Raw genomic sequence first — 14,120 nt, forward strand, 5'->3', positions numbered from 1 at the left:
ACAGGCTGAGGGCAGGTATATAAATTGAACATCCTCATCTGAAGCCACACCACTTGGTCTGGTGACTTAAGGGAAGAGAAAATGAAGTCTACTAGTAAAAATAAATGAGTTTTCAGGAATTTGTAGGAAGTTGAGCAGCTTAATTGCGTACTTTGGGTGGATATGTGTTGAAGAAAGCAATTTTAGGAGACTAGGAAATTGTACAGTAATCTTAACTTGGGTCAGAATTGTAATTATTGCAGTAACAGAATGTTGCTATGTGTATATGTGACCGAAATGGGAAGCAGGTTTTTTTTTTTAATGCTTTAAAAAATAACAACCAAATATCCATTTTCTCTCTCTGGACTTTCTTAATTATAAATACCAGGTAACCCAGTGCTGGCTAAATATAGGTTCAGTAGCCATCTGTATTTATAACCTTCTTCAGGCGGAAGTCACCAGAGCAAGACAGAATTAATTTGGTGGGTAGGTTTTTACAGGCTCTAATTAGTTATGTTTTCCTTAAGCAGACCAACTGGGATCCATAGCATTATATAAGTGAACTCTGACGCCTGGGACTTTTAAATGTAGACTCTTCTCCGAAAGCCGAGGCCCTCGGAAGACGTCGACCCTGGAGACAAGCAGCTCCGGAAGCCAGCACATTGCAGCAGCGAGCGGACAGGGCTCGGAGCATCTGTTTCCAGCCAAGGGCAGGCTTTGGAAGTGATAAAGTGAATAGTTTTTTGCAAAGTCAGAAGCCTCCTCTATAGCCCACTCATTTCTGAGACCTTGCATTGTGACATTTTGTGGCTGCTTATCAGCTGTTCCTGTGAGGCAGATTTAACTGTGCTGGCCTGGGGAGGTGGGGTGGTGTTTTTGTGGACTGACCAAAGTATGCACTTAGCCAAATCCCCCAAAACCCAGCTTGCTGACTCGAGGGCTTACGGAATTTACCTGCATCTGAGGTCACATCCATTGAAGGGCTGAGTGGGCAGGTGGACCTTTGGAATGATAGGATGCCATTTGAGGTGGATTCGGCATGCTTGTCAATGACTTTGCTCCAAACCAAAGGTGATAAATTAGACGGGGTTCTCCTCCGTTCCTTAGGATCTGCAGAAAACACCAAGTCATCTTCTTTTCCTTCAGCAAGGCAGGGTGCACCCCAGCTGGCAGCACCCACTGATCCCTCAGACCCTACATCTGCCCTATATAAGCAGGGAGGTGAGTTGAAGCAGGCTGTACTCACGTTTACAGGAAAAAACACAATGAGAGAGGCTCTTTCTGTAAACATCCCCAGCCCAGGCCTCTCTCCCATCACACTTGGCTTCTGCCCTTTCTTTGTTTGGCTTTGCAAACTATTTACACTCTTCCCCACCTGTGGTCTGAGAGGCCTCCTCTCCACAGCCGGTTTACTTGCCATGAGTGAAGGGTGCCGGGCCACTTGGGTGGAGGGCAGAGCCTTGCATTGCCTCTGCCCTGCATCTCCCTGGGTGGAGATCAGAGGGGCCGGGGGTGGGTGGGGGTTGTGGGGGTTGGAGGGCTCGCCCAGGCCAGACAGCTGGTGGGTGGTCTGCCCCACTCCACAGCCACAGGACTGTCCTGGGAGGGGCTGGAGAGAGCCCAAAGGCCCAAAGGCAAGACAGCAGTCCTTGGGCTGGGAGGCATGGGATCTCGGCCGGCCCCGCCCCTGGACTCAGGGCCACACTGGACAAGTGTACATAGATGGAAAGGGGAAGATGTGTGTCCTTCCAGTGTTGCTTGAAGCCTGTTCATTTCACCTAACATTTTTTGAGCTCCTGCCCTGCAAGATGCTGAGGATTTGAAGATGACAGTTCCTGCCTTTGAGGAACTTACGGTGAAGGGAGAGGGGGAGGATGGGCTCTGATAGCTGCGTATGGGCAGACCTGGACCTAGGGGGTCCGAGAGGGCTTTCTAGAGGCAGTGACAGCTGAGGTGATGGTTAAAGCAGAGTGGGAGGTAGTCTTGTTGGTTTGAGGTGGCTGGCATGAGCAGGCTTGGGGTTATGAAACAGCAGGTGAGGGCAGGGTCACTAACACACAGCAGCATCACTGGAAGACAAAAGGTGATGCTGTTGGGGCCAGGCCTGTGGCCGGCGAGGTGGCCTGACCCCGTCATGGAGACTTTCATATGCCCTGTGAGGGGCTCAGGCTTCATTCTCTAAGAGGAGGCAGAGCTGGGATGGGAACGGCAGTGCACTGGTGTGGAAGAGACTAGAGGCCAGCAAGGGCCCTGTTGAAGTCCAAGCAGAGCAATGGGGCTGCCTGCACTGGGGCGGGGGTGATGCAGTGCAGCCAGGTTTGGGAACCATTCAAGAGCTCACTTCCAGAGGATTTAGTGGCACTGGATGCATGTGGAGGGTGGTGGTGCTGTTCACCAACACGAGGGATTCCTCAGGAGGAGGAAAAGATTTGCAGGGGAGGTGAGGGTGGAAAATGATGCTGACCTAGGGAGAGTTGCTCTGGTTGCGACAGGAGTCATCTGGGGACACACACACTGGGTGCCATTGCACCCCAGGCGCTCTGCTAGGAACAAGGAGACAAAGTCGGTTAGGGTATGGCCTGGCTTCTGAGGGACTCAGCCCTTACAGCACAGTGTGCTGGACCCACGGGAGGTGGGAGAGGTTTCAGAAAGCAGCTGGTGCTGAGCGGAGCCTGGAAGCCAGTGGGGATTGCCCGAGCAGGAAAGGGAGGGGCAGCCTCCTGGAAAGGGCCTGTCCTCTCGGGATTTGACACAGTCTCTAGATACAGCTCAGCGGCTCCTGGGGAGAGGTTTCAGAATCCACATGCCCAGGGGCAGCCCAGACCTCTGGAACCAGTTCTTCTGGGGATGGGCCCGGCCCACAGCGGGTTTACTTAAGTTGTTGGGTGATTCTGATCAAGGTGGTGAGCCATGGACCTGGAGATTCTGAATTAGGACAACTGGCAGTGGCCCCAGGAGGTCCGCTCAGATGTGGGGGCTGTGGGAAAACCAGAGACTTGCCTGGTTGCATCTCAGAGCCATTTTTTTGTGAATCTTGCATAAACACACACACAACTGTAAAGGTACATGCATATACACACATACCTGAATACACACATACATGTATGTATACACACTCACACACCTGTGTACATACATATACGCACACACAAACACTCGTACATCTATGTTCATACATACATATATACACGCACACATCTGTATACATACACGTATACATACACACACATCCGTATACATACATACATATATAAATACACAGACACACACATATCCATTTCCATTTCTCTCTCGATATATATATAAATACACAAACACACATATCCATATCCATCTATCTCTCTGTATATAAATACGCAAACACGCATATCCACATCCATCTGTACATATACACACACACACTCACATGCAGACATAATGGAATATAGTAAATGTCTCATGGTTTCTGCTCTGGAGTGAAGGAAAGTGAACACTTGTGGAGGCACTTGGCTTTATGTGAAAGAACCTGCTGCTGAGGACCAGAACCAAGACGAGTGGGATCCCCCAGGGCAACTAATGACATAAATGTGTCAAGAGGCAGCAGGTGTGATAGTTAAGAATGTGAACTCTGAGTTCAAATCCTGACTGTGCTACTTACTCAAGAGATGTTCTTGAACAAGTTGCTTAACCATCCTGCACCTCAGTTTCCCCATCTGCGAGATAAGGATCATCATAACATCTGCTTCATACACGTCTTGTGAGAATCAAACAAGTTAATGCATCTAAACTCTTAGCATGCTGCTTGGGACGGGGGGTGCACTCTGCAAGGAGCCAGGAGCACCCAGTAAAAGTTGGGGACCCCAGTGGCTGGGAGACGGGAGAAGGAGGGGGCATTGCTGTCCCTACTAACACTGTACCCTTTTGTACTGTCTATATTTTGTACTGTGTGCATCTATTACCTAGATTTTTTTAAATATCTAATAGAGTATCCTGTTACAGAGAAACCACATTCAACTCTCTTCACTGTGGGTTCTTTGATCTCATTTCTTCCAATGTTCTGGTCGAGAACATTTAGCATGGTTTTTAATGGTGTTACCACTTGTATCAACTAATGTGTATAATTCCATATCGGTGTTGAGTAAAGAGACACCAGCATTACGTATTCAGCAGACTGTTCATTTTCTTGGATGGTGCACTAAGAGACTGGCTCTAATTAATGCATTGTGAAAATAACCATGGAAAAGAAAGGGAAAAAGAACGTATTGAAATTTTATGTTGTGACTTTAAAAAAAAACACCTCGTAGACCAGAGGTCAGACTCATTGATGCAGATTGAGGTTCTTGAAGCTGAGCGGGACTGGTGGGCAGCCTGGGATGATGGGGGAAGTGATTCTCTTCCATACTTAAGGAAGGGAACGAAGAGGAGGCTGCCAGGGCCCTCACACAGCAGGATTCTCTTGAAGCCACTGCTCCCCGTGTTTATAAAGGCAAGCTGCTTAGATACTGGCTTGAGATGTGGTGTGCAGAGCACGGGAGTGGTGGCCGCAGGAGCAGTGAGGCCTCGTGTAAACGCTGCCCCAGGCATGGCTGAGGGAGGAGCACCTACTTGAGTATCAGTGCAGATGTCAAATAAAAGTAACTATCTTTTCCTACTTAGGAGATTACTTGGAATTTAAAAAGTCTTTATGCCGCCCCCACTTTTCTATTTTCATGATTCCAGCTTTTGTCAGTTTGACCCTGAAAGTGTACCAAAAGTGTAGCAATAATCCTAAACCCTAAGTGTGTATCTGTATGTCATTTGCTGTCAGATGTTGTCACCTATTTGTCTGTGGGCAGAATAGGGAGATTGCTGGTTCAGAAGTCTGGAGCCTCTGAGTGTAATGTTGGGGTCAACCTCCCTGGGCCTCTCTCTTCCCCTCTGTAAAATGGAACCATCTCTGTGGTTCTTTCCCATATGCCTCTCTGTGAGTCAGGGCCAGAGGGCAGTCAGGTGTCCCTCATGTTTAACCGGGCCAGTGGCCGTGACCCCACGAGTGACCTTGCCTGAGACTGGGGGCCTGCCATCCTGTCCTCTTACCTCATGAATGCACCCAGAGATCTTAGGGAGCAGCTCCCCAAGGTGGGAAGGACATAACTGGGGTTGACTTTGCTGTGGAGGTCAGGTGAGAACCTGAGAGGGCCTTCGGTGGGGTGGGGGAGGCGGGAGGAGCGGGAAATAGCTACATCATAATACCACGTCATCTAAGCCGAGATGACTTTTGCTGGGCCAGGTTCCACATGCACGCAGGTGTGTCCGCCTCCTGCTCTGCCACCCCTTCATCCTTTCTGACCCTTTGCCCATGATGAAAACCTCACATTCCTGATCCATGCCTGATGCCAGGGGGAGAGCTGTGGCAGAGGGCAGTATGGCATGAGTGGGGCAGACAGGAGGGAGCTCCTGGGGCATCTGACAAGGAGAATTCCTGTAGAAAATACAGCTTGATGACTGAATGAGATGCTGCCGGTGCTAGGATTGCAGCTGCACCTGTGTTTCTAAGTAGTGTCCCTCAGCATAGAGACTGGTAGTCCCCACCCATGTTCAACATCAGAGACTTTGGTGGACTCCCAAAATACGCTTGCGGCAAATGCTCTAAATCACAGGTTGGCAAATTTTTTCTGTAAAGTCCACCTGTGAAATGTTTTAGGCTTGTGGACTAGAGGGTCTCTGTAGCAACTACTCTGCCATCATTATGAAAGCAGCTGTGGACAGTAGGTAAATGAGTGGGTGTGGCTGTGTGCCAATAAAGCTTTATTTATAAAAACAGGTGGTGTGCGTATACACCCAAAAGAGTTGAAAGCAAGGGCTTGAACAGATATTTGTTACACCAGCATTCATAGCAGCATTATTCACAATAGCCAAAAGGTGGAAGTAACCCAAGTATCCATCCATAAATGAATAGATAAGCAAAATGTGGTATATATTACAAACAATGGAATATTATTCAGCCTTGAAAAGGAAGGAAATTCTAACACATGTTACAATATGGATGAACCTGGAGGACATCATTTTAAGTGAAATAAGCCAGTTACCAAAGGGCAAATATTACATGAGGTATCTAGAGTCATCGAATTCATAGAAACAGAAAGTAGACTGGTGGTTGCCAGGGGCTGGAAGGAGGAGGGAATGGGGAGTTAGTGTTTAATGGGTACAGAGTTTCAGTTTGAAAAGATGAAAAAGGTTCTGGAGGTAGATGGTGGTGATGGCTGCACAACATTGTGAATGTACTCAATGCCTCTGAACTGTACACTGAAATGGTAAATTTTATGTATATTTTACTGCAATTAAAAAAAATTAAGATGAAAAAACAGGAGGTGGACCAGATTTGGGCTGTGGGCCATAATTTGCCAACCCCTGCTCGGGATGAATTCGCATTTTATTAACCACAGCATAGCCACAGGTTTGGGAAGACAGTCGTAGCCCCACTTTGGGGGCATCCTATTAATGCAGTCTGTAGACAGTGCCTGAGCCCTAGGAAGTCAGGGTCTCTCTCAGTGACTGTGGCCCCCGGCGCCTTGGAAGTAGTGTCTAGATTCCCTCCTAAGGATCTGGGCCCTTCTTTCCTCCTCTTCTCCTTTTCTTACCCTCGTGGTAATTCCAGTATCAGGCAACCCTTTCTGCCCCGTGCCCTGAATCAAACTATCTGGCCTGTAGTTTGCCTGACTCTCAAATCTTTGGTCATGAGGAAGGAATGTGGCCACTCACCATCCCCTCAGCCCCTTCTATAAGGACCCAGAGGGTTGAGGGCGACACACAGAATCTCAGAGGGACCCTTGGGGCTGCTTTCAGATTTGTGAATAGCCAATGACCTTACTCCCTCACCTTTTCTTCTGAATCAAATTCCAGCTTCGTCTGTAGCTGGCTTTGTAAGGACAAGAGGGCAGCCTTGGCTGGTGTCCCCTTCTCCCTTACATTGAGAGTGGCCCTCCACAGACCCTCAGTCCTCATGCTGAGTTGGACATAAGTTTCCCAAAAATGTGGCACTTGCCACTGCTGCCCCCGGGGACAGCTTGCCTGGTCAGCACTGTAGTGACCGTCTGTTCTTTCTTTGGATTGCTCAAGGAGAACAGCTCCCATTAGCTCAGACGCTTTGAGCCATTGCTAAGGATGGTCATAGTGACCCAGAGCTAGGGGGTTAGGTGGCCTTGGGACTGTGCTTTGAAGAGACGGTTGGCTGCCTCTGGCCTGGCTTGGCTGCCCTAAGGCCAAGTGCTGCCCTGAATGGCTCCCAGGGTGCCCTGACAGGTCAGCAGCTCTGCAATTAATCCATCCCCTTGCCAGCATATTTGATTTCACTCTTAGTTTTTTCATGTCCGTGAATGGAAATTGACTTGAATGCCCACCCAGAGTTAAAAGACCAAAAGTTATGAAACATCTCCCCTGGATGGTGGCAGCTTATAAGCAAACACACTGATTAAACACTGCTGTAAGTTAAGACTCCATTATTGCCTCTGTTGCTAAATAACAGCGCTGGCATGCTTTAGGGGGAGCCTTTTGACATATGTAGCAATTAACTTTGTTGAAGAAGAGAGCAAGGTGACTTATCTGTAGGAGGAGAAATAAAAGTGCTTTTGTGCAAAATAGGGCAGAAATAATGAGGTTTATGATGGCAGAAGAACGTCGTGAGGTAGAAAATAAACTAAGAGTCGTAATTGCAGAAAACCATTTATTGAGCACTTACTACCTGCCAGGCACTCTGCTAGCTCTTTCTATATATATATACATATATATGTAATTTAAGTTTTGAAGCAACCCTTCAAGGTAGTAGTGGTTATTCTTGCAAGAAAACTAAGACTCAGAGAGGGTCTTAAGCCCACATCACCCCCCAGGAAGGGGCCGAGTTGGGGTGCAGACTCAGATTTGGCCAAAATCTAAAGCATCCCGGACCTAGTGAGGGGAATGGAGGAGCCTTGGAGAGGAGCCAGAGAATCCCAGCTCCCAATACCAGGCAGCATCTGTTGAGCATCCACTAGGCTCTAGGCACTAAACTAGGCAGTATACAGATGATACCTATTTAATCCTCATAACTGTCATAGTAGTCCACGTTTTATGGTTGTAAGCAACGGAAGCACATTGAAGCAAGCTTAAGTGAAAAAGGAGCTTCTTTATTTCAAGGACAGAGAGGTGTCTCCTGAAACCCAAGAACAGGAGGGAGCCAGACTGCCAAGATGGCTGGAAATTAGGGCTGAAGATAGTACATACCTCAAGAGGCTGGAGGTTGTACATACTTGCTTTATCTTCTTATGGAAAGATGTGGAAATAGCCACGCAGAACATCCATGTCCCTTAGGGTCTCTGCCTGAGCTGATCATCTCTATTGAGGTCGATGCTCAAGGGTCATCAGACCTGAGGACAAAGTCAGCGCTACAGGGAGGGCCAGCGAGGGCCAGCCTGTCCTGAAGGCCACATCATTTCTCTATGCTCCATCCAGCCGTCAAGCTGAAATCTGCCCTGACACACTGCCTCTGGCAGAAAATTGGGACGCCCTGGGGGTTTGTGTGTTCTCATCTGACCTTTTCACAATCTCCAAGCAGATGGATCCGTGTGTTTTCTTTGGCTCCCTTGTTGCGCTTGAGAACGAATGTTCATTCTTAGATATTTTAGTTTACCCATGGGGGCAGAGGATGGAGTTTGTTTATAAACAAATATTTTGTTGTAGACCTGACTTGACACTAACTTAGCTACTTCAGGGATGCTGACCCTAAATGAACACTAATTCATGTCTAAAACACTTGGCCAAGATAGTACAAACTTTAAATGATATGAACTTACCACAGGACGTGGTGGAATGTGCGCTTCATCGGAAAAACTACCTAGTGTTATTTACCCAAAAAGGAGTATCTAATTCCACCTGCACGTTCATAAACACTGAATATATGCCAGAGATGTGAGTGGGAAGCATAATGGAGCGTATGTTTCCTTTGGGAGCAGCGTGAGCCTCGCAGAGAAAGGAAAGATTTTTGTGGAATGGAGGATTTTTGAAGCTGTTAATAAGACTTTATTAACTAATGATATCCTGCTTCTTGTTTTGCAGATTGGAAACCTGGAAAATTACTACCATTTTTATCATAGCAAAACCTTTAAAAGGTCGACTGTGAGTAGCAGAGGCCCTCACACCTTCCTCAGAATGGATCCCCAGGTACAGGATACTTTCCTAAGGCCTAGAGTGTTTGCTTTTTGTTTGGGTCTGTGGTTCTGAAAATGGCTGAGTCTGGATTTTAATGGTTCTAGATAGCCATTAGTTTTCCATCTCCACCTCGAATAAAACAAGTTAGATGTATGGCTACATTTCAGAACATCTGAATGCTCCCAAGTATTTGAGTCCCTTATTAGAGTTGAGAATTTAAATTCTTAACTTTAGTTTGAAGCAACAGTAAAATGAGTATAGATCTATTGATATTTTATTTTATTTTTTTTTAATAATTTTATTTATTTATTTATTTTTTCCCCCAAAGCCCCAGTAGATAGTTGTATGTCATAGCTGCACATCTTTCTAGTTGCTGTATGTGGGACGCGGCCTCAGCATGGCCAGAGAAGCGGTGTGTCGGTGCGCGCCAGGGATCCGAACCCGGGTCGCCAGCAGCGGAGCGCGAGCACCTAACAGCTAAGCCACGGGGCCGGCCCTCTATTGATATTTTAAATCTTTAAAAATCAACAAAATACACAGTAATTAGAGGAGATAAATATGTGACTCTTACCCATAAAGACAAAAAGACTAGTCAATTCAAGCTAGTGTTTTAATAATGAAATTAGAGATTGGGCAGATGGATGTTTTTGTGGTTATCAAAACACATATATTAATAGTTACTATGAATTTAAAAACTTGGGCAGTAAATATAACTTTTTTTCCTTAAAAATTCACGTGATCTTTGCGATGAAAAAAATGTAATTTGAAAAGAGGCTAACATTTTAAGTTTTAATATAATTCATATTTATTGGGTGGTTATTATGCTTCCTTTCTGCATAAGTTTGAGACTAATATTTGACAAATATCAGTTAACAGATACTTGGTGAGATTAAAAATTTAAGATGGTCAAGTGAGCCTTTGATGACTTCATTCACTCAGCAGGTGATTTTGGAATACCTGCTGTGTGTCAGGCTCTGTCCACAGCAGGGCCATGGGAGTGGGCGGTGGGGCTGATAGAAAATGAAGCAGTAAATAGAAAAATATGTGCTATATCACAGGGGGATGAGTGCTATGAGGGAAAATGAAGTTCACATGAGAAGTAGTAGCAGCATCAACAAAGAAATGTGGCCATTGATAAATCATACTTTTACAACATGGAAATTGCCTTCTCTTAAAGCAATGTGCTGAATGTTAGTTTCGGCTCCTAAGCTGGCACATGATACTATTTCTGCTATTCCCAGAGAACATTTATAATAAAGTTTCCATGGAGAAATGGGTTCTTGGTGTTGTCCCAAGCCACCCCACTGACAATCATGGCTCCTTTTGTATTGACTGAGCTAAAGGTGGGTGGGAGAGACCATTTATTGCTGGGCACGGTACTTGAAACACTTTTCTCCAGGGCGTCACTTTATGGTGTTCTGATTTCAAGCACATGAGGAAGTGGTCCCATGGAACTGATTCATGTAATTGGGCTGTGATGAGGCAGACATGTCTTGTATATATTTCTGAATTTATTTTATAGGTGGGTGGATGGATGGAGGGATGGGTGGATGGGTGGGTGGATAGAAGGAGATAGATATAAAACATGCTAATCTCATTATTCCTTCATAGCGGAGAAAGGAATTTAATGTTCGTTAAGGGATTACTATGTGCTTGGGCACTTTAACATACCTCGTACATACATCACCTGATCCTATGAGGCTGTGATTACACCCACATGTGTTCACACCATGGAACTTGAAGGAATGCTTTTCTTTTTTTTTTTTTTATGTGAGGAAGATCAGCCCTGAGCTAACATCCGTGCTAATCCTCCTCTTTGCTGAGGAAGACCGGCTCTGAGCTAACATCTATTGCCAATCCTCCTCCTTTTTTTACCCCAAAGCGCCAGTAGATAGTTGTATGTCATAGATGCACATTCTTCTAGTTGCTGTATGTGGGACGTGGCCTCAGCATGGCTGGAGAAGCGGTGCGTAGGTGCGCGCCTAGGATCCGAACCCGGGCCGCCAGTAGCGGAGCGTGCGCACTTAACCGCTAAGCCACGGGGCCGGCCCCGAAGGAATGCTTTTCGAAGGGGTGGGTATATATTTTTTTCCTCTTGGAAGCCAAGCCAGATTATGGGTGCTCATTCCCACAGATGGGACAGTTGAAGGGTGAGCAGACCTATATCAGTGTAAACCTGAGGGGAAGGGGTACTGTGTGCAGAATGCACAGACTGATCACCAGAGAAACGTGGGTTCTTTGAGGCTGCACATGGGGGCTGAAGTTCACAGTGTCCATCATCCGTCAGCCTGTGGGGAAACTTCTAAGCTAGGAAGGGAGTTGTCACAGCGCCCTTCGCTTTGAGTAAGCAATGATCTGTCTTGTGAAGACAACATACTCTTTCTTCATCTGAAGTCTTCAGAGTTATTAAATTGTTACCGCACAAACTGTTACAACGCAAGCTGTTTGCGTGGGGAAGCCCCTATCCCCCAATGTAGGCATGCAGTGAGAAGATAATGGGACCATGGATTTCCTGGTCCCCTCTCCACGGGGGCTTCTGAGAATTAAGCTGTTTCTCGGTTGTTAGAGCTAAGGCAGAGTCGAAATAGGAGACTTGACCTGTGTTTTGTAGACATCATTTTTTTTAGTGACTCAATTTTAAAACTTTTAAAGATATTCAACTTGACTTCTCTTCCCTTCCTTCCAAAAATATTAATTGTGCACCTCCTGGGTATGAGGCCCCGTGCCCTGGGAGATGCAGAGATGCCCACCTGGCGGGTCTCTGCCTTGGGTGAGCCCCGAGGGCACGGGAGCCCAGGCGTGGGATCCTACAAGGCAGCAGAGCCGGATTCCAGGCGGGCAGGCTTGAGTCCCTCGGAGTGGGAGTGCCCCAGACCTGCCTCCTCCACAGCATCTGAAGTGTTGGCGTATTCATTTTACAGGTGTTTAAAGTACTATATTGAGTTTGGGTCTGAGGGCTAAATATTCCCAGTAATCAGTTGTGTCCTTGAAGAAAAGAGAAGGAAGGCTAGACTTCCTAGGTAAAGGCTATGGCAGTTAAGTTTTCAAATAAAAATCCCTTTAATACAGAGTTTCTTAATAAGCTCCTGGCAGGGCTGCTATCAAAGCATCCTGCCAATAAAGAAGAAAGAGCAAGAAGGTAAACAGCCTGCACATTCCGCCCTGCCTGCAACTTCCACATGATTGGCTGATTGTTTCTCACAGTTCTCATTAAATTTTTAGCCCCGGGGAAAGCATATAGACATCAGAACCAATTATGAATTCAGAATCGCAACTGAAATACTGCTTCTGTTTAAATCAGTCTAGTTTTAATGCAAACGAAATCAATTAGCTGTCAGTCTGACTAATATTTACTCTGCCTAGTCATTCCGATTAAATATTGGGCAAAATTAGCTGTTTCACAGGAGTGTTTAGTGTTATCTTTTCCTGCCGTGCACCAGAACATTTTCCTACATTAGCAAAGCATTTGTGCAACACCTTAGCATTTGGAGAGTTGTGCAATTAATATAATTTCAGAAAAGGAAAAGATGATTGAATATTATTCAGAGACCTTGGAATGCGGAGTTGCCATTGTATTTGAATGACCAAACTGGAAATGAATGTTATAGGCTTAGGATAGAGTTCGATCAAATGCAGATGGTGTGTTATTTTAATTAGCCCCTGTCCCTATTGTGTAAAAGTGCTTTGATAGTGATGGAATTTACAATCCACACCCCTACCTCACGTAAAGCTGATGGAGTGTACGTTTGTTAAAACAAAACGAAACACAACACATGTGGGGAGGGGAGATTGAAGACTTCTGTAGTCACGCGCACACACGTCTAGTCAGCGTCTTTTTGCACTGATCCTGTACCAGAATTGGGAGGTCATTTTCCTTACGTCTTAATTACCTTTACTGCATGTTTTTTACCGTCTTCGAGAAGGGCCCTTGTACGCGAAGTGCTTTGTTGATCAGCCCTCCTTGGGAGAATGGCCCAACTCTTCTCAGCGTGCACTATCAGTTGCTGGGTTCTTCCAAGGGCTGTCATTTAAGCAAACTGAAAGCATTTGTTTTTAACTTGTTCTTTTGCCAAAAGTCTGGGGAAGGGTGGGTGTTACAGAAGCACCCGCCAATAGCTGTAAGGGTTCACAAATTTTTTTCAAATTACTTGTTCTGATTATGTTCCAAGCTGGCTTATAGTCCGCGTTGCTGCCTGCGTCTTCCAACCCTTACATTTTAGTATGATGACTCTGGTTCAGCCCTTCCCTGCCCTTCAGTTCTCAGCCAGATTGATGACGGAAATGGAAGGATAAAGATGTTATTAGGGAGGCCCTCAGTGACTCCTTCCGGGACGATGGGAGCCTTCAGTTTGAGGCTTCAGTTCAGTGCTTTAAAGCTCAGAAGTTGGAAAGTGAGTTCCAGGACCAGAGTAGGCATTCTGGTTTGTAGGTTGGGACTTTGCCCCCAGAGTTTAATCAAAGCTCAGGTTTCTTTCCAGCAGTGATGCAACGTTGGAGCAGATCTTTCCATTAACCACAGATGGAATTTTATCTGACAATTCTGTGTGCTAGAGCCATTCGAAGTGCAAACAAACAAAAAGTTCCTGGCAAATACAAGCACATAGACAGTAAGTGACCAAAGTGAGCCCGGGGTTGATGAACTGTGCAGTGGACTGGGGACAGGGGCAGGCTGCTGCCCGGGGCCTAATGGATTTGCTCACGTGGGGGCACGAGAAATCTCCAGCTGTCTCTTCATATTTTCAGCACAACCCTACAGAGTCTGGTGGAATGGCTACTATGAATTGGTTAAATGTTAGAATTTGAAAATATACTTTAAAAGATGGCACTTATTATTTCACGGGCATGCTCGACACTTCCACTTAGATGCCTCATAGATATCTCAAAGTCAACACACCCCCAACACAGCAGAGCCCACCTCTGTCTCAGAGAGAAGCACCATCTCAATTCCCTGGCCTGAGCAGTAGCCTCCCTCACCCCACCCTTGTTCCACCTCCTGTACA

General features: G+C 46.2%; 1 protein-coding gene across 2 annotated transcripts in view; it reads left to right on the forward strand.

The window, feature by feature from the left end:
* Positions 1-14,120, forward strand: part of PCSK6 (proprotein convertase subtilisin/kexin type 6) — a 187,898-nt gene that overhangs the window by 40,486 nt on the left and 133,292 nt on the right. For both annotated transcript variants that reach the window (XM_058542304.1, XM_058542305.1), the window contains exon 2: positions 9,028-9,132. In XM_058542304.1, the coding sequence (XP_058398287.1) occupies positions 9,028-9,132 (105 nt within the window). The remainder of the gene's footprint in view (positions 1-9,027; positions 9,133-14,120) is intronic.

Source organism: Diceros bicornis, chromosome 5, assembly GCF_020826845.1.
Source record: "Diceros bicornis minor isolate mBicDic1 chromosome 5, mDicBic1.mat.cur, whole genome shotgun sequence".
Lineage (NCBI taxonomy): Eukaryota > Metazoa > Chordata > Mammalia > Perissodactyla > Rhinocerotidae > Diceros > Diceros bicornis.